The 19,387-nt window shown below is 37.3% G+C and overlaps 1 protein-coding gene across 1 annotated transcript in view; it reads left to right on the top strand.

Moving 5' to 3' along the window:
• The window catches only part of LOC141338208 (uncharacterized), a 144,492-nt gene that overhangs the window by 113,588 nt on the left and 11,517 nt on the right, over positions 1-19,387 (top strand). The window contains exon 2 of the mRNA XM_073843757.1: positions 17,245-17,255. Coding sequence (XP_073699858.1) covers positions 17,245-17,255 — 11 coding nt within the window. The remainder of the gene's footprint in view (positions 1-17,244; positions 17,256-19,387) is intronic.

Genomic DNA, 19,387 nt, shown 5'->3' on the forward strand with positions numbered 1-19,387 from the left:
TTGGTACCATGCAAGGTCCGCACTTACAAGACATTCTTCTTTTTAGCGTTTATTTTACATTAATAACCAATGGGATGAAACACAGGTGTGGTGTTTTAGCAGCTAATCTGTTAGTGATTAATATAAAATAAACGCTAAAACTCTGTTTGGTCAGTGTTGCATGGTCTCATATAGCCTACTATGAGAAATAAAGTTTAACTAGATAAAAAGTTTGTTAGCAAACTTTAAGTTGGCTTGAGAAAGCCTAGCCAATAAGTTTTAAGTAGTTTTAAAAGCTTTTAGTTTAAAGAACGTTTTAAGGTTTTCAGTTTGAAATAGTTTTAGTTTGATTAATAAAGTTTGAAGATAGATAGGCTAGATAGATATAAATAGTTTGAAAATAGATAGATTTATAGATATAAATAGTTAGAAGATATAAATAGTTTGAATGTGAATAGATGCTAAGGTGTTGCTATGCTGTTGCTAAGGTACCCAGGGTGGTTGCTAAGGTGTTGCTATGTGGTTGCTATGCGGTTGCTAGCATTATTTAAGCAAGACTTGCAAGTCGTTAACATGATTTTTAGCATGACTGGCAAGTCGCTAGCATGATTTTAGCATGACTATCAAGTCGCTAGCATGATTTTAGCACGACTAGCAAGTCGCTAGCATGATTTTAGCACGACTAGCAAGTCGCTAGCATGATTCTAGCATGACTAGCAAGTCGCTAGCATGATATTAGCATGACTAGCAAGTCGCTAGCATGATTTTAGCAAGACTAGCAAGTCGCTAGCATTATTTAAGCAAGACTAGCAAGTCGCTAACATGATTTTTAGCATGACTAGCAAGTCGCTAGCATGATTTTAACACGACTAGCAAGTTGCTATCATGATTTTAGCACGACTAGCAAGTCGCTAGCATGATTTTAGCATGACTATCAAGTCGCTAGCATGATTTTAGCATGACTAGCAAGTCGCTAGCATGATTTTAGCACGACTAGCAAGTCCCTAGCATGATTTTAGCATTACTAGCAAGTCGCTAGCATGATTTTAGCATTATTTTAGCATGACTAGCAAAGTCGCTAGCATGATTCTAGCATGACTAGCAAGTCGCTAGCATGATTTTAGCATGACTAGCAAGTCGCTAGCATGATTTTAGCAAGACTAGCAAGTCGCTAGCATGATTTTAAACATGACTAGCAAGTCGCTAGCCTGATTTTAGCATGACTAGCAAGTCGCTAGCATGATTTTAGCATGACTAGCAATTCGCTAGCATGATTTTAACATTATTTTAGCATGACTAGCAAAGTCGCTAGCATGATTTTAGCACGACTAGCAAGTCGCTTGCCTGATTTTAGCATGACTAGTAAGTCGCTAGCATGATTTTAGCATGACTAGGAAGTCGCTAGCATGATTTTAGCATGACTAGCAAGTCGCTAGCATGATTTTAGCACGACTAGCAAGTCGCTAGCATGATTTTAGCACGACTAGCAAGTCGTTAGCATGATTTTAGCATTATTTTAGCATGACTAGCAAAGTCGCTAGCATGATTCTAGCATGACTAGCAAGTCGCTAGCATGATTTTAGCACGACTAGCAAGTCGCTAGCATTATTTTAGCATGACTAGCAAGTCGCTAGCATGATTTTAGCATTATTTTAGCATGACTAGCAAAGTCGCTAACATGATTTTAGCACGACTAACAAGTCGCTAGCATGATTTTAGCATTATTTAGCATGACTAGCAAGTCGCTAGCATGATTTTAGCATTATTTAACATGACTAGCAAGTCGCTAGCATGATTTTAACATTAATAGCAAGTCGATTGCATGATTTTAGCAGATAGATCGATAGATAGATAGATAGATAGATAGATAGATAGATAGATAAGGTTTGAAGATAGATAGATAGATAGATAGATAGATAGATAGATAGATAGATAGATAGATAGATAGATAGATAGATAGATAGATAGATAGATAGATAGATAGCTTAAAGCTTAATTGAGTATCAATGGCTTCTAGCAGTTTACATTAAACATAGTTCAAACAGACATGGACTTTTGGTCAATGAAAGTCTATGGGACCTTTTTATGATTTTTAATATTAATTTTTAAGAAAACCATAACTCAAAACAGTCTGAAAAGATATAGCACACTAAGTCTGAACAGTATGAAGATCTGACCCGAGTTTGGAGTATGTAGCTTGAACGGTCTAGGAGGAGTAGGTGTCCAAATATTTTCCGCTCAGAAAAATAAGAAGAAGAAGAAGAAGAAGAAGAAGAAGAAGAAGAAGAAGAAGAAGAAGAAGAAGAAGAAGTTTAAATAGGATTTCAGTAAGTTGGCTTTCCCAAGCCAACTTAATAAATGCAATACAATGCCTTTGGCGGGGCCACAAATCCTTAAATACAGTTTTAAACCTAAAACCCGAGGGTACGGTTTACAAAATCTGAGCGCACGGATTGGAAATTCATGGGTACGGTTTGTTAATCTGTGGGCACGATTTATTAAACCGAGGGAACAGTTTAAGAATTCGTGAGTACAGGTTTATAAATTGAGGGAACGATTTGCAAAACCATCCCCACGGATTAATTATTTTTCTTCTACAGCTGACGTAAGGGGCTCTGTAAATTACAGTCCTAAAATGATGACAGAAAATTTACTCACAGTTGCTGACCTGCAAAACATGACGACAACTGCTTTTCAGATCAAATATGAATGAGCGCGATATAGACGCGTCAGTGGAGGATGAGATATTTCCGTAAATTATCCCGCCAGAAGAATTGCGTGAAAACTTATTACGTCTGTATAATTTTGGAGGACTTACGCATGCGCAGTAAGGCGAATTTGATGTTTTCCTACGTTTCAGTGTGGATGAGAAACTTTAGGAAAACGCTTGGAAACGCTAGTGTGGACGGAGAGCGTTTTAAAATGAAAACTCCGTTTTCAAATGTATCCGGATTAATGTAGACTAGCCTAAAAAGCTCATACATCCGTCGTAAAACTAACCCATAGACCTTCGGGGGATTAACACGTGTCTTCTGAAGCAGATTCATGGGCTTTTGTAACAAAATATATATTTTTTTAAATTATGAACTCTAATCTCTGACTTCCAGCAACAGCTGGAGAGTTGATAAACAAGACTTTGCTTGTTTCGGTAACTCCACACTGGGATCAAGTTGTTGAAACAACTGTTTTACTTTTGGTCTCTTCTGTTGCTTTTAATCAGTAGCTGGTGTGACGGAGTGGAGACGGGGACTAATTTGTTTAGTCATGGATCCATGTATATAAATACAGCAATGGTGGAGCATTATATTAAAGCTAATATTTTTTTCAGATTTTTTTTTTTTTTTTTTGTCATTTTGTTTTTTTAGGGGTAAAATCACACTGTACAAATTACCATACTATTTACAGGATTTTACTGGAAAAACATGCCTCATGTTGCAATGCACAATAATATAAAACTCAGGGCTCGCTGTAAACTATTTTAAGCTGCTTTAACTAATTCTTATTTAGTAACTAGTTCCACAGAAATTTACGTTAAGTTAAATTTCTGTCTTTGAAGTGTTATCTAAGTTCTTTTATTAGCTGGCTCATCTAAAATAGTTTCATAGTCCATTCAGCTAAAATGTTTTAATTGGTTAAACATTTAGCAAACTACAGCAAGTTATGTCAATTAAATTTTAAGCATTTACATGATGTGAGGCCTCTGGTTGAACAGACACAACAGAACCACAGAATCAACAGATTCCAGAAGAGTCTGGAGAACCCCTCATAACCCGCTGTGAGCAGTAAAACTGATCAATTGCCCTCATGTGATTCCCTGGAGGTGGTAAAAGTCACCAACGTCTCCTTTTGGTCTGAATCACCCCCTCTCTTATCTCCTCGGGTGGTGAACCAGCGATAGACTTGTCCAGTCAAGAGAACAGAGAACTTCAAACCACAAACGGCGTATCTCACCTTTTGACCAGCCTTGGTTAAACCCCTGTAAGAAACACAGGAAAACACCAATTCACAGATACTCCCCCTCCTGAGACCATCCCAGGAACAGATGCTCAGGGTAACCCTCCAAAACCAAAAAAGATGAGTGGGAAAACATATGTGTGCAAATAAATGCAGCGTGTTTCTAAAATGTTTACGTTCTGAGGCAGATCGCCGGCAACAGACATTTTAGCCCTGCTGAAATAAAACAATAGAAACCATCCCAGAATTGTAATGTTTTTTCTGGTTATAAAAACGGTGGTCTCTACTGGTAATTGGTCGCCTTCTATTGTTGAATTGTTATCCTTATGAAAAACGTCCCAAAAAAACACCACAGGAAAGCCATTTTTATTTTTTTTTAAAAGTTGATGGTTTGTAATGGAAATCATCAGAATTTCTGAGATGTACTCCTTTTTCATGAAGGAGGATAGTTTGTGATTTGGTCTTAGTGACTCAGATCCTAATGTTTCGCAGATTTAGGTTTAGCTCGAAACTGCTTTGTGAAACACTCTAAAGGCGTGGTCACACTGCACTTTTCATTCCACTGACTTCCATTCATACGCATGCGAATGTGCTAGACTGGAAACGCAAGCCCGTGCGAAATATTTCCACATTTCGCTGCGTTTGAAAGTTCAAGCTTGGTGAACTCTGAGCAACGAATTCGCATCACATGACTCTGTGTGACCAACAGGAGATTTCACAGCATGACCTCCAGCTGAATGAAAAGAACCTTAAATTTAAACAATTAAAACTGCAGCACTGCAGTAAAATGTAGTAGACTGTATGTTTTTACATTTTAAATGTATTACTAGTTGTCGTGCTGAATTTAAGTTTTTAAAAAGACGCTGCAGCGCGGCTTTAGAGCAAAAATTTAGCAGTCCTAAATGTAGGATTGAAACGCTCATTATTTTTAAGATTTTCTCCAACCTTTTTTTTTTTAGTCTTAAGATGTTTTGTGAATACAGGCCCTGATCCTCCCCATCAACTGTGGTTTGTGACATAGAAACCAGACAGACATGGAGACAGTCTTTAGTAAAACTGCAGTTTTATTGAGAAAATGATGTTGACTGATGAATTTGCTTTTGGTTGGTCTTACAGCGTATTGAAAACACAATAAAAAAGGCGATTTTCTCCAAAGGAGGGTTGTTTTACCACACTCAAAGCACAAACAGACCAGCTCTGAAAAACTCTTTCCACAAACAGTTTGCATGTTTACTCAACTGAAATACACGTTTTACTCCACTGATCAATTAAGTGGCTCTTCTTCAGAGATTGAGCTCTGCTTCTCTCGAGCGTGGATCCTCATGTGTCTCTTAAGGTTACTCGTGTTTGTGAAGCCCTTCCCACACTGATCACACGTGTACGGTTTCTCTCCGGTGTGAACTCTCAGGTGTACCTGAAGGGCACCTTTATCTATGAAGAGCTTTCCACACTCGTGACAGCTGAAAGGTTTCTCTCCGGTGTGAGTTCTGATATGAATCTTAAGCGGAGCTATACCTGCATAACTCTTCTCACACAGATGGCACTTGTAGGGTTTCTCTCCGGTGTGAGTTCTTATGTGCGCCTTGAGGACACCTTTACTCCTGAAACTCTTTGCACACTCGCGGCACTCGAATGGTTTCTCTCCGGTGTGAATCCTGGTGTGAATCTTAAGTTTACTTGCATCTGAGAAACTTCGTTCGCACTGATGGCACGGAAACGGTTTCTCTTCGTCGTGAACAATCAAGTGCTTTATAAGGACCGATTTGTAGACGAAACTCATCCCACACAAATGACAAGTGAAAGGCTTCACCCCAGTGTGGGTTTTCATGTGGTGTTCGTATTGGTTTTTAATTGCGTAACTCTTCCAGCACACGTGACATTTGAAAGGCTTGTCCTCATCGTGAGATTTCATGTGCATCACAAGCATTCGTTTTGTCCCGTAAGTCTTTTCACACTGAAGACATGCAAAAATCTTTTCTCCACTGGGAGCTGTTTTTCGTTCCAAACGGTGTCTGTCTTTTGGGAGATTCTCATGAATGCTCATGTGTCTCTTAAGTTGACCGCGACAGCTGAAACTCTTCCCACACAGACGACAAGTGAAGGGTTTCTCTCCGGTGTGTATTTTCATGTGTCTGGAAAGGTGACCACCGCTTGAGAAACTCGTCCCACACAGACGGCATGTGAAGGGTTTCTCTCCGGTGTGAATCCTCATGTGCACCTGAAAGCTACATTTAAGAGTGAAACTCTTTCCACACTGATCACATGTGAACCGTTTCTCTTCAGTGTGAGCTCTTCTGCGTCCACGTTTTGGACGATTCTTTCCAGGCTTTTCTGCTCTCAGAGTTTCTTTTTGTAAAACATTCTGGTTCAACTGTTTTCCATCAGCATCATTCACCTCCATCATATCTGAAATGAACAGTAATTTGTTAAAAACATGCCAGTAATACAACTGTACAATAATTAAAAAGAATGTCAAGTCATGTTTCTACTTTATATAATCATTCATGTGCTAAATTCCTGGTCTTACAGCTTTACTATTTCTGAACACTGTAAATGCGAAACTAAGGTCATAGTTTAATTCTCAAGGAACACGATTATTCGGTTTCAACTTAAAGTTGTCCGCCATGTATTTAACCTGTTAACTCTCAGTTCCACTTTTTGAGCATAGATCTGGGCTGCGTTTCCCAAAATCATCATATGTTTAATTTGATCATAGCTCCAATGGTTTCAGCGGGTCTCTGATGTACTTTGATTATCCTTTTGGGAAACACATCCCTGAAAATGACATTTTCAACTTAAATTGTTATAAATTGTGAATGCTTTTGGAGTACAGACATAAGGTTGGATTCTTTTTAAAGAAGACACTTGGCAGATTATTGAAGAAGTGGCACAAATTAGAATACTTACGTTTTATATAAAATATATATTTGACAAAACATGTTGACTCTAAAACTGAAAATGAAAACCTAAAATCTAAACAAGCTGTGTTCCAAACTTGAGGTTGATATCTCAAAAAATGAGCTTTCAGTGAGATTTTGTTTGGGCCTAGTACCAATCTTTTCCATTAGATGACCATCAAACCCAAGGGCTTCCATTTCCATATATCGTTTGAGGTATCTAAAACATGTTTTTCCATACTTTTCTTAATAACTATGAAGATCACATTCAGAAGTATTAAGTTCAGTATTTAATTTCAATTCAACCTCTAAGAAACACATAAAAGACATGCCACAAGAACCCTAGACCTATGTTACAGTTCAATCTGCATCAGAAATAGAGAATCAATAGTTTTTTCTTAATATTCAAAAAACGTTGTTCTTTTTCTCTCCAAAAATAGAATGGATGTTATCTTTTGAACACTTGACATGAAAATGAAGTGAGTGAATGAGTTTTTTACATATTTTTCATGATTTCATATGTGCATCACTGTATGTGCATCTCCTTTTGCGAATTAATAAATTTACAGTTGTATTCATTTCCAAAAAATAGTTACCAAATATGAAAACTAGAGTCTTTAAGCTTTCAAACGAAATATAGTTTGTCAAGATTACTGAGATATTACATTTAAAACATGTAATGACAAGTGGGCCAGTAAACATAATTCTATTAAATCTATTCCATATTATACACAATATACAAAGGTATTACCATTTCATGTATTTTAGTGCATTCTCCCCTGTGTTTTTAATTAAGATGAGAAATAGACACCGACCTCTTTGTTCCTCAGTATCTTGATTTTCCATTCTGGATAGTTCTGGATCTCTGATGTTTTCAAGCTTCTTGTCCTCCAACAGCAGTCTGAAGAACAGGAATGATGTTTCTGCTGGTTTGTGTCTCACATTTATAGTGGGATTGCCTTGGGAGGAGCTTTACTCCTGTGAATGACTGCCGGTGTGGCTGTGAACTGCTGATTTCAGTAAAACATTTACACTGGAGCCATTGGTTTCAGGCTTTTAATGGTCCAGATAAAGACTCACCTGCTTATTCATTTGAATGTAAACTAGACTATAAAGGAAAGACAATGACAGTCATCTGACATTGGACTATAAAGGAGTTCTGTGATTTAGGTTGAGTACACAAACAGAAGCCATGGAATAAGTCCATATAACTGACATAACCATAAAAATAACTTCACACGGATGGATTTCTGAAATGTGAATTAAAGGCTAGCTATTGTATACTGTGAGAATAACCATAACTCAAAACTAAACAAACAAAATGTTCCCAGACATGAAAATTCCCAAACCAAAAGTCATTACTAACCCTTTTTTGGAAAAGTGTGTGAAAATTGTGTTTTATAGTCGTCACAGTTGTGAGCGGTGGGACAATATACCGAATGAACATATTTCTCCAGTCATAAAAAATGGTTATATATCTATAATAGTTAGTGCAGCTACTTTAAACTGTCTGATCACATTCTAGGGTTACTATTATGCATTAAAATAAACTTGTACGACATTGATAGGAGTACTGAGATAAAAGACAAAAAAATATATATAAGCATTAATGTATTTCAAAATTTTTACTTTATATATCATCAAATTGTTGTATTAGCGCCACTACCAGTATTGCAACATCAATATTGTTACTAATTTGTAACATTTTGATTTAGTGCAAAATTTTGTCATTGCAACATTTGAGTGCAATCTTCACAACAACTGAATTGGATTTCTATTGTAAACCTAATTTCACTGTTATCCCACCGTCAACATGTTTACTCCTCCTATGACCACACTCAACAAAACTGAATATATCTGAATGTATATATTAATACTAGACACCTTAGAGATCACGTGTACCGAAAATCTTTGTCATATCTTTATGTTAACATACTTTAGTAGACTTGTGTTTTGGAGCTTTGATGCACTAAACTGCTCTGGTCATGTGACAATCTGCTCTAATCATGTCAAACATGTTTAATTGAGACCCTTTATGTTTTCCATATTTGCAGGAAGTGCACCAAAACATCAGTCAGTAAAGTGTTTAGAGCTTTTAAAATGAAAACCTTGTTTACGGTTAGAGTTGTGACTGGTGGGATTGAATGGGTTAATATTACACAATATTACACATGAACCAAATCATTATACTGAGGAATCACTGTATCAAGGTACACCAACAGAGCAAACAAGACTGGAAATATAAAATTACAGATTTAAACATTAACATATTACACCGAAAACACAGTTCATTTGCAGATCATACGGTATTATTACTGTTTTATCACAAAGTGGTTTTATTTAGACTCTAGCAAAGCACATACAAACTAAAAAGGGTAGACTAACAAATTTTGTTTTAAAATGTAAAAATAAGCCACATCTTCTTCAAACACATTCAGTTCTGTGTGTCAATTTACATGAGAGATTGAGATATTACCATAATCAATGAGGTGAGAAGAGAACTATCAGCCTGAAATAAGGAGGCTTTCAACAGCTCCATTAACACTGATGTGCAAAAACAAATCAGGATCATCAGCAGAAGGCTGAAAGCTCTATTAACAGCTCCATTAACATTAAAAAATGTCTCCAAAAAGTAAAACAAATAAATAAATAAATACAGATTTTACTGCCCCAAATGCTTCTAGTGTTTTTCCCTTGCAGTGAACTTGTCACGTGAAGGATGAGAAATGGGTCCAAATTTGCAGGGAAGGTGAATATTTATTAAATAAACAATAAACAAACAAATAACAAACAAAACAAACCCAAGGCCAACACGGCACAACACGACTAGAATCCAATATCAGGAACACACACAAAGACAATGCAGCCAGGATGAGTAGTGGGAAATGAGAGTTCTTATAGACCAGATAATAGTGAGCAGCTGTGAGTGTAATCAGTGCTAATGACAAGACAGGAGTGAACAATCAGGGAAGTGCAGTGCAAGGGGAACAGCGACCTCAGGTGGCTGAGGGAAGACCCACAGCCCAGATCATGACAGAACTAGACCAAGAATGAAACGTTGAATGAAATAAGATCAAACTTAAAATTAGTTTTATTTAGATTTGAAGGTGTTAGTATCTACATCTTGGTTTGGTTCTTTGTCAACCCATTACAAATTATTATTATTATTGTGTTTTTGTTCAGTTCATTTCATTGAGACAGACATAACACGATGTCTTATTTACACAAGAGCATTTCTTCTGTAGGTTTAGAATTGGGAGAATTGGGATATTTGTATAGTAGAGTGAAAATAGAAACAAATGTAAAGAATGTTTCATCCCTTAACTCCTCTATTAGACAACTAAAGACTTTGCTCTGCTGTTAAATTCATTAAATTAGCTTTTTATTCTTTAACAATCTTGTAAGTCCATCTTTATTTCCTTTAGACTTTTGTTCAATAACTTATATATTAAATATATATTACAGAAGAACACATTCACAAAGAAATTCTAGAAATAAAGTTTATTTTATCAATCAAATGAGAAATAGTAAACAAAAATGGTTTGACATTACTGTTAAAGACAGACTTTAAATCTTTGCTGTAAATGTAAAAGTGCATCTTTGACTATCACAGTCGTCTACATTTGGCCAACATTTAATCAAACCATTTAACGCTCTCTCCATCTGCAATCCATCACTCTGTATGTAGAGAAACACAATGCATGAAATATATATTCATTTACATTGATCTCACTCATAACGAAATTACAAGCCTTCATCTAACCACTTTAGATTTATAATAAAACTGTAGCAGCATCTAAAGCATCTCCAGTTCATTTAGACTAGGACTGCACCATTAATTGACATTAAATCACAAAGGCGATGAATGGCGATGAGGCAGAAGCTGTGATTGTTGTGCTCATCTTTCTGTAGTAAATCTCCATCTGAAGGAGCTCTCATGCAGAAACAGGAGAGACATACATGAGATGAAGCTCTGATGAGGATGAGATGAAGAGTAAAGATGTGCTGTGTCATGGTTTAGGCTGATTTTGAGTTGTAATCAATCTATTGCAGAATTAAAGGGACTCGCATTTTGAGTCAGCTTGGACCAAACTGTACTTCTTTCTGTGATTATACAGTGCCTACTGAAAATGTCCATGTATAAAACATCACAGTTTTGTTAAATTTACAACATGTGTCTATGTTTGTTTTTTCTACAAATGGTCCATATTTCATGGTCTGCATTCACACTTGAGTATACTACTGCACCAATACTGGACTTAAATATTTAGTTACAAAAATGTCCAAATAGGTGTTGTCTATGCAATAATGTGTTGGAAAAGTAGTGCCCAGGTGTGGGAACGCACTGCAAAAAAGGCTTTTCTTACTCGGATTTTATGTCTTGTTTCCACAAGTTGATCAAGATAAATAATCTGCTAAAGGGGTCAGCAAAGATATCTCATTTCAAACAGAAAACAAGATTATTTTTCGTACCTCATTGGGAGATTATTTAGCTTGTTTCAAGCAAAAATGCAATTAATTTTGACTTTTTTTCTGAAAACAAGACAAGAAATCCTTCTTGATTTAAGAATTTTTAGATATTAAAAAATCTAAGTAAGAAAAGTATTTTTTGCAGTGCATAAATCACTTTCTAGACCCTTTTTCCTAGTTTACCTTATGGCCTACTTTCATTTTGTTTTCTCTGAAACACCTTTCAGAGAGAGTGCAGGTGAGGAATGATTTCAGTCTGTGAAGAGACAGTTTTGAGATGGCAATGTTTCTCCTCTGCTTCACCTAGTTCTTCATTCTCCTCATTCTTCATCAAATCATACAAATAATAATGATAATAAAATACTAAATCACTAAAAAATCAAAGACAGAAATGTGGAGGGAATGGACGTGAACCCTGATGTAATACACTCTCAAAAAATAAAGGTGCCATAGGAGGACCTTTTTGTCTAAATGGTTCTTTGTGGTGAAAGAAGGTTGTTCAGATTATAGAAAGGTAAGAATAAGGGATGGTTCTTAAAAGAACCTTTGACTGAATGGTTCTCTGTGGAAGCAAAATGGTTCTTCAATGTTGGCAAGTAAGTTTGGCATTGGGCCACAATCATTGTTGGCCACTAGATGGTGGGCCAGAACACACTTCTGGAGAAGACAGTTTCAAAACCTTAAACAGAAGCGGTTTTCTATGGCTTATGTCTATTTTTTTTTTTTAAATCATTCATCATTGATCAATTTATGACTTTAGACTTGAAAAGTGACACAAATAATGAAAAAAATATTATTAGATTATAAAAATACAATGAAAATCTCATCAATTGTAATATTTTGGACATTGTATAGCTATTTTCAGTGGGTTTTTTTGTTTTTTGGAATTTTAGATTTTTAAAATAAGAAAAATCACTGTTTGCATTTTTTAATACTGACACAAGAATGTACTCTACTAATCACATTTGCATTTTAATCTAATCACCTAAACATTACATTTCAACAATAATTTAAACTCTGAATATCTGTCGACTGTTTTATTATTTGTATATTGTGTTTTATGTAAATGTCTCTGCGTCAGACAGCAGTGTGTTTAAAGGACTCTTATTTTGGCGCACTGATGTGACGTCATGAAGGCGCGCCGCGCTCCTGCTTTTGTTATGATTCGACTGAAGAACGGTTTCTGTTTAAAACATTTATCTTGTAGAAACTGTTCAACTTAAGGTTTTACGAGCGATACAGAACTAATAGTTTGTTATTTACTGTAACATACTGCTTCATTTGAACGTTATTAACGCTATTTCTGTGAGTAAACTCGAGAAAAACTAAAGGTGAGTGTGATTTATCTCCGTTTATCGTCAATCAGTTTATAAAACACATGTTTTCAGTCTCTAGACAAACTCAGCTTTAAACTCCGATGGAGGCAAATTATTCACATGCTGCTCAAAACTGTTTGATTCAACACAAACCTGTTTAATGAAGAAATAAATCAAGAGAAATGTTTTCATTTATATTGTTAAATGTGAGAGACAATTTGATCCAACTCCAGAGAGATCCAACTCCACATCCTCTGATAAAGATGTCCTTTATTAAAGAGGAGACTGAAGACCTGAGAACTGAAGAAGAGTTCAGAGTCAAACATGAAGATACTGAGGATCAAACAAAGATGGAGTTCATTAAAGAGGAGAGAGAAGACATCAGGATTGAACAAGTGTTCAGTCTCAAACAAACTGAGGAACAAATAGGTTAGTTTCACTCTCAAAGCTGAACTCATGTGATCCTCATACAGATGTCCAAGTTTAAGGTGGATTCATGCTGAATGAGAGCGAGGCTGCGTGAGAACGCTGTTTGTTTTAAAGGGATAGTTCACCCAAAAATGAAGATGTGATGTTTATCTGTTTACCCCCAGAGCATCCAAGATGTAGGTGACTTTGTTTCTTCAGCAGAACACAAACCTAGATTTTTAATTCAAAGCGGTGCAGTCTGTCAGCCACATAATGGCAGTGGATGAGCACCAGTGTCCGGTGGCATAAAGCCCCTTAAGTGTAAATTTCCCTTAAGTTCTCCCTTAAATTTCCCTTACACTTAAGGGCGTTGCATAAAATATCCCTTAAATGTTACTTAAGGGTTTCTTTAGGTGAAACGTCATAAACCCTTAGAATTTCTCTTAAGTATCCCTTAAAACCCATTAAGTGTTGCATAAAGCCCCTTATCTGTCATTTCCCTAAGTATAACATAAGGTATGGAAAATGTTCCCTTAAAGGTTGTATCAGCGATTTCTAGCCTAAAACATAAAGTGTCAATTTCGGCTGACCTTTCTTCACGATCCGCTCGCTGCCTGCCCCATAAATTGTCTGTGAAAAAACCGCGTCTCTCTGGTCAGCCTAGGGTCCGAGATATGCCAAAAAAACAATCGGCACTATCAACTATTCCACACATAAACAAACAGTGTTCCAACCAATCAGCGTCAGGGGGTTCGTGTTGTGGACTTTCCTACTGGTGCAGGGATGTGAGGGAGGCGGAGCGAAAGTCCACAACACCAAACCCCTGACGCTGATTGGTTGGAACACTGTTTGTTTATCTGTGGAAAGGTTGGTAGTGCCGATTGTTTTTTTGGCATATCTCGGACCCTAGGCTGACCAGAGAGACGCGTTTTTTTCACAGACAATTTATGGGGCAGGCAGCGAGTGGATCCTGAAGAAAGGTCAGCTGAAATTGACACTTTATGTTTCAGGCTAGAAATCGCTGATACAACCTTCAAGTGTTACACAGCAAGCAGATTCAATCCAAAAGTATTGTTCCAGACACGATCGGCAACTTTATATGTTAAAACAGATTTATTCACATGTACTCGTTGATCAAATTTACATACATAGCTCAAATTTATATTCTTTTATAATATTTTATTTCTGTATTTTCCTGAATATTACCTGGAGATGATTTGAAAAACACACATAAACCATATATTGTCGCAATCGTGTATTTATTGTGTTTACCTTTCAGTTTAGCTACAGCGATTCATGCTATATAAACTCGAAATGGACAGAAGTAAGGAGAGATCTTTAGCCTCGTTCAGACTGTCAGCCCAAATCCGATTTGTATGCAAATCCGATTGAAATCCGATCATATTTAGGTAGTCTGAACAGCAGCGAACTACATGAAATCCTATTTGGACAAATTCGTTTTGAGCTACATTCGTGTGTGGTTTGGAATCCTATTCAAATTGGATTTCTGCTTTTTCACGTTTTCATGCCACGTAAAACGTAAAAACCGTCAGATGTTTTTGTGGAAAACATAACTAACGTCTTTGCAGAAACAAGCTTGTGTTGTTGCGAACTGCGGGAAAAGACGATATACAGCTAGTATACGCACCTCTTTTAGTTTGAAACCAGCGGAGACGGCAACACAGAATAAAAATGCCTATTCCAGCTTCCTGCGTTTCTGCTGCTGCTTTAGAAGACGAAATATAATCCAGCACGATGGCAACATTGTCCTAGCGCAAGCCAGCATCTATATTGCAAACTGTATTGCTGTTATTGTTGTTTTTAGCGTTGACATAATAACGCAACGGCATTGCCATAGAAACCAACGCACATTCCGTAAATCGAAAGAGCGCTTATGGACACACAAATCGGATTTGAACAGTTGCGATATGACTGTGTGGACAGTCAGTTATTCAAATCCGATTCCATCCAGATATGGACAAAATCGGATTTGGGCTGACAGTCTGAACGAGGCTTTTATTTGTTGTCCAAAGATGAATGAAAGTCTTATGGGTTTGGAAGGAAACAAGAATGAGTAAATAATGACAGAATTCGGTTTTAGGTTAATTATCGATTTAAGTTTACGTCTCGTCTGATCCTTCTCTTTCATATTTGTCTTTCTTTTTCTTTTCTTTTCTTTTCTTTTCTTTTTGTTTGCCTAATCCATGTTATTGTTTTTGTGAAAACTTACACCGCTATCTGCAATAACAAATAACGTATCCATGGCAACAGTAGATTTTTTTTTTACGGAAAACCTGCGTCGCTGTTGTAAAACACTTAACGGTTTCCCTTAACTAAGGGCAGTGTTTAAGGGATTATATGCAACACCCTTAAGTCATTCCCTTAGGAAAGGGGAAATCATGCCTTAAGTGTCATACTTAAGGGAAAAACTTAAGGTGTTTTATGCAACCGGGCACAGACCTTTAAAAGTAAACATAAACACGCACAGACAAATCCATATTACACCCTGCGGCTCGTGACGATACACTGATGTACTAAGACACGAAACGATTGTTTTTTTCTTCAAGTCTGTTGTTTCCGCTCAACCTGCTTTGCATTTCCCATTGTTCACAAAAGATGAACAGCACAGAATAATCTAATTATAATTTAGAGTTCAAATGTCTAGCTAAATCATCTAAATGTGTTCTACACACTGATCTATATAATGACTGGATGGCTCATTGCGTTCTAATCTGCCGTTATTCAGTGAAGCCACCGGAAGTGTTCGATCCGCCATCTTACTATTCCCTACCAGCAGAGTGCGCCATTGATTTACATGCAAACCACTGACCTAAAATCACCCGATTTAAAGCGTTTCATTCACACAGCATTAGTTTTTAGGATATGTGTATGTAAATAAATTATACTTAAGATGATATCTGGAATGTTTATGGTCTTTTTGCGCTGGATAAGCAATATAGTGAAATCGTTTAGGTGGGTGTGTCAGCTGCACACTTGCAGACACAGGTGAGTTACTGATCCAATGCGAAAATATATTTATTTATGTTCCTAATTATGCAGGAAATAATAAACAAAACCATGTATATGGTATTAGTAGCCTATCTGAAATTGTTTCGATTGTACAATATCGTTGTACTATAAATTAAAATCTTAATGCTTCATGTCTTTAAGTAGTCAGCGGTATAGTTATGGTGCGTATATTTTTAATGAGCAGCATCTATTTCAGACTCTTCAAATCAGCGAATTCTCTAATGATTTACTAACATTAGCCTACGGTTTCCATGTGAGTAAAATGCTGCGTATATATGTTGAATTAATTATTAATTTAACGAACAAATCATTACCTGCTTCAAAATGAATACTGTTATTAACGAATATATAATAATATAACATATAATAAACAAAAGTATTGTTGAAACATGCAGTTAGTCTACTGAACGAATACAACAAAATGACATAAACAGTGAATAACTGTAGGCTACTAAGATGAATTAAGGTCTTCATTCAGATGTATGAGCACGTTGTCTTTTGTAAACATATGTTGAACGCCCAATGTTTATGTTTGTCTGATGTACATGACTGTAATGTTGGCTATATATGAACGTACGTTTTTAATAAGCAGAGTATAAGAATTAATGTGTTTTTTCATTAATGTGTTTTTCAGTGCAGTTTCCTTGAGTTAATATTTTGTAGTTTTGTTCTTTGCAGTTTACTTCAGTTAAGAGAAACAGTTCGTTCTGGGAATGTTTTGTCTGTCTGTTTCAGGGTTATCTGTCGTCAGGAAACCAGTTGAGTGCGGCTGCACTATCTTCCTCTCATCCTTATAGTTGCCCTGGATCATCTGTAATTTTCCTTCCCATATGTAGAAGTATTTGCTTAAATGATATGTGAACCCCCGCCTACATGAAGGCTTGTAAGGGTGCTGTATAAAAGATGGGACTGCCCCATCTTCTTTGGTAGATAACAATAAACCAACTTGTATTAGACTTTGGTGTGTTGTTGTCTATCCCAAGCGCTTGTTGCTGATCCACTCGACAGACCTGAGAAACTGCTTACTTTCCCCATCCCTTGGCGCCACGGAATGGTAGGGATAGGTGTGGTATTAACTGATCATATGTCTGAGTACTCTGTAGGCCTAATAGAAAAATTAAATGAGTTCTGGGAAAGGGTTAACATGAAACACCCTGAGATCCCTAAAGCTAACTCACACCCCTTTGAAGTGGGCAATCAAGTATTGATAAAGAAACTAAAAACCGGGGGCCTCAATGACTCTCGGTATGATGGGCCTACAGAGATACTAGCTGTGACCAGAACTGCTGTTTTAACTGATCTTTTTCCACAGTGGATTCATGCAACCAGAGTGAAACCCTTGAAATGAAGAACAATGTATTACATGTACTAACTGTTTTTGTTTTCCAGAGCAATAATGTGTATTGTCCTAGCTGGACTCATGGTACCCAACGCTTCAAAGGAGGAGGTCAAAAGAAACCTCTTCTGGCAGTATGCAAACTGGACAGCGCGTCAACTGACCAATGAATCATGTGTGGTGTGTCAAGAATTATTCTGCACCATAATAACTGTATCCTTGAAACCATTTGTCTATAACTGTGAACCCCCCAATTTTACTGTGTTCTGTACATATTATGCAGGGGAAATGTATGTATGGTCTCCTAGGTGTGTAAAGAGGGTAACAACACCCTATACTGATGAAACTAAACGGTATAATTACTGTTGTATGAATGAAACGTGCAAGAAAGAAGGTAGTGCATCAAGTAAAAATGAAACTGAAACTGTTGATGTAAAAGTTAGCTTGGTGTTACCAGAAGGTTTTATGTTTCCTTACTGTTTTAATGGGACATCAGGTGAAAGCGTGACAGGTATAAGTGCTACAAATTGTAAACAAATAATAAACCAAGGGCAGGGTATAGACAGGTGGCTGCAAAGCTACTGTCCAAAGTTCGAGAGGGGCTCATGTGAGAAGAACACCGCAGCATGTGCTAAGGGAAATAATACTGCTTGTTACACCTCTAGGAACACTGCCTGCATTGAATTGCTCACGCTCTGTGAAGATCCCTGGCCAGCGAAAGGTGCAGTGCTGGCTGATGACTGGTACTGGTATTGTGGTGAGGACACTGTAAACAACACTTACAGGATGAGATGGACAGGCCTCTGTGCACCAGTGCAGCTGCAACATCGTGTGACTGTTATGCATACACAACGTGATTTGTCTTTCAGGAGCAAACGATCAGTGGACAACGAGGACGTCCCTGAGGAACATCAGATGAGGTCACACTGGACTCGGTTCTGGAAGTCTATGGTACCTCAGTTCGGCGTCTCTGACCTACTGAGACAACAGAACATCATGCATTATCGACTGGCATCCTTTGTTAACAGCACCACAGCTGCACTGGTAGGGGTACAAAGCGAACTGAGAGCACTGAGACAGGTGGTCGTGCAGAACAGGTTGGCCCTGGACATGCTTCTTGCCCAGCAGGGAGGGGTTTGTTCTGTTGTAGGTGACAAATGCTGCACATACATACCTGCAAATGATGAGCCCGAGGGATCAATTGGCACTGCTGTAGCTACTATGAAGCAGATCTCATCCCAGATATATGAGGATGAGCTAAAGTCTAGAACTAACAATTGGAATTGGGGTATTCTCTCTAGCCTATTTGGCGCGTTTGCACCTTATGTCTCAATGATAATACCGGTATTACTTATTTTGTTTTTATTGTGTATTTTTGGTCCATGCATTTTGAAATGTTTCACACAACGTATGTATACTATGGTGTCTGCTATCTCTGCAGGATATCACCCACAACCTTTGAATTAGAATTATATCGCCCACTGCCACAGAAGGATAGAGAAGAATCCAGACTCTAGAGGAGAGTCTGGAAGAGGGGATTATAAGAATTAATGTGTTTTTTCATTAATGTGTTTTTCAGTGCAGTTTCCTTGAGTTAATATTTTGTAGTTTTGTTCTTTGCAGTTTACTTCAGTTAAGAGAAACAGTTCGTTCTGGGAATGTTTTGTCTGTCTGTTTCAGGGTTATCTGTCGTCAGGAAACCAGTTGAGTGCGGCTGCACTATCTTCCTCTCATCCTTATAGTTGCCCTGGATCATCTGTAATTTTCCTTCCCATATGTAGAAGTATTTGCTTAAATGATATGTGAACCCCCGCCTACATGAAGGCTTGTAAGGGTGCTGTATAAAAGATGGGACTGCCCCATCTTCTTTGGTAGATAACAATAAACCAACTTGTATTAGACTTTGGTGTGTTGTTGTCTATCCCAAGCGCTTGTTGCTGATCCACTCGACAGACCTGAGAAACTGCAGTGACCCAGAAACGAGGTTCTAACACAGA

Source organism: Garra rufa, chromosome 7 (genome assembly GCF_049309525.1).
Source record: "Garra rufa chromosome 7, GarRuf1.0, whole genome shotgun sequence".
Taxonomy (NCBI): Eukaryota; Metazoa; Chordata; class Actinopteri; order Cypriniformes; family Cyprinidae; genus Garra; species Garra rufa.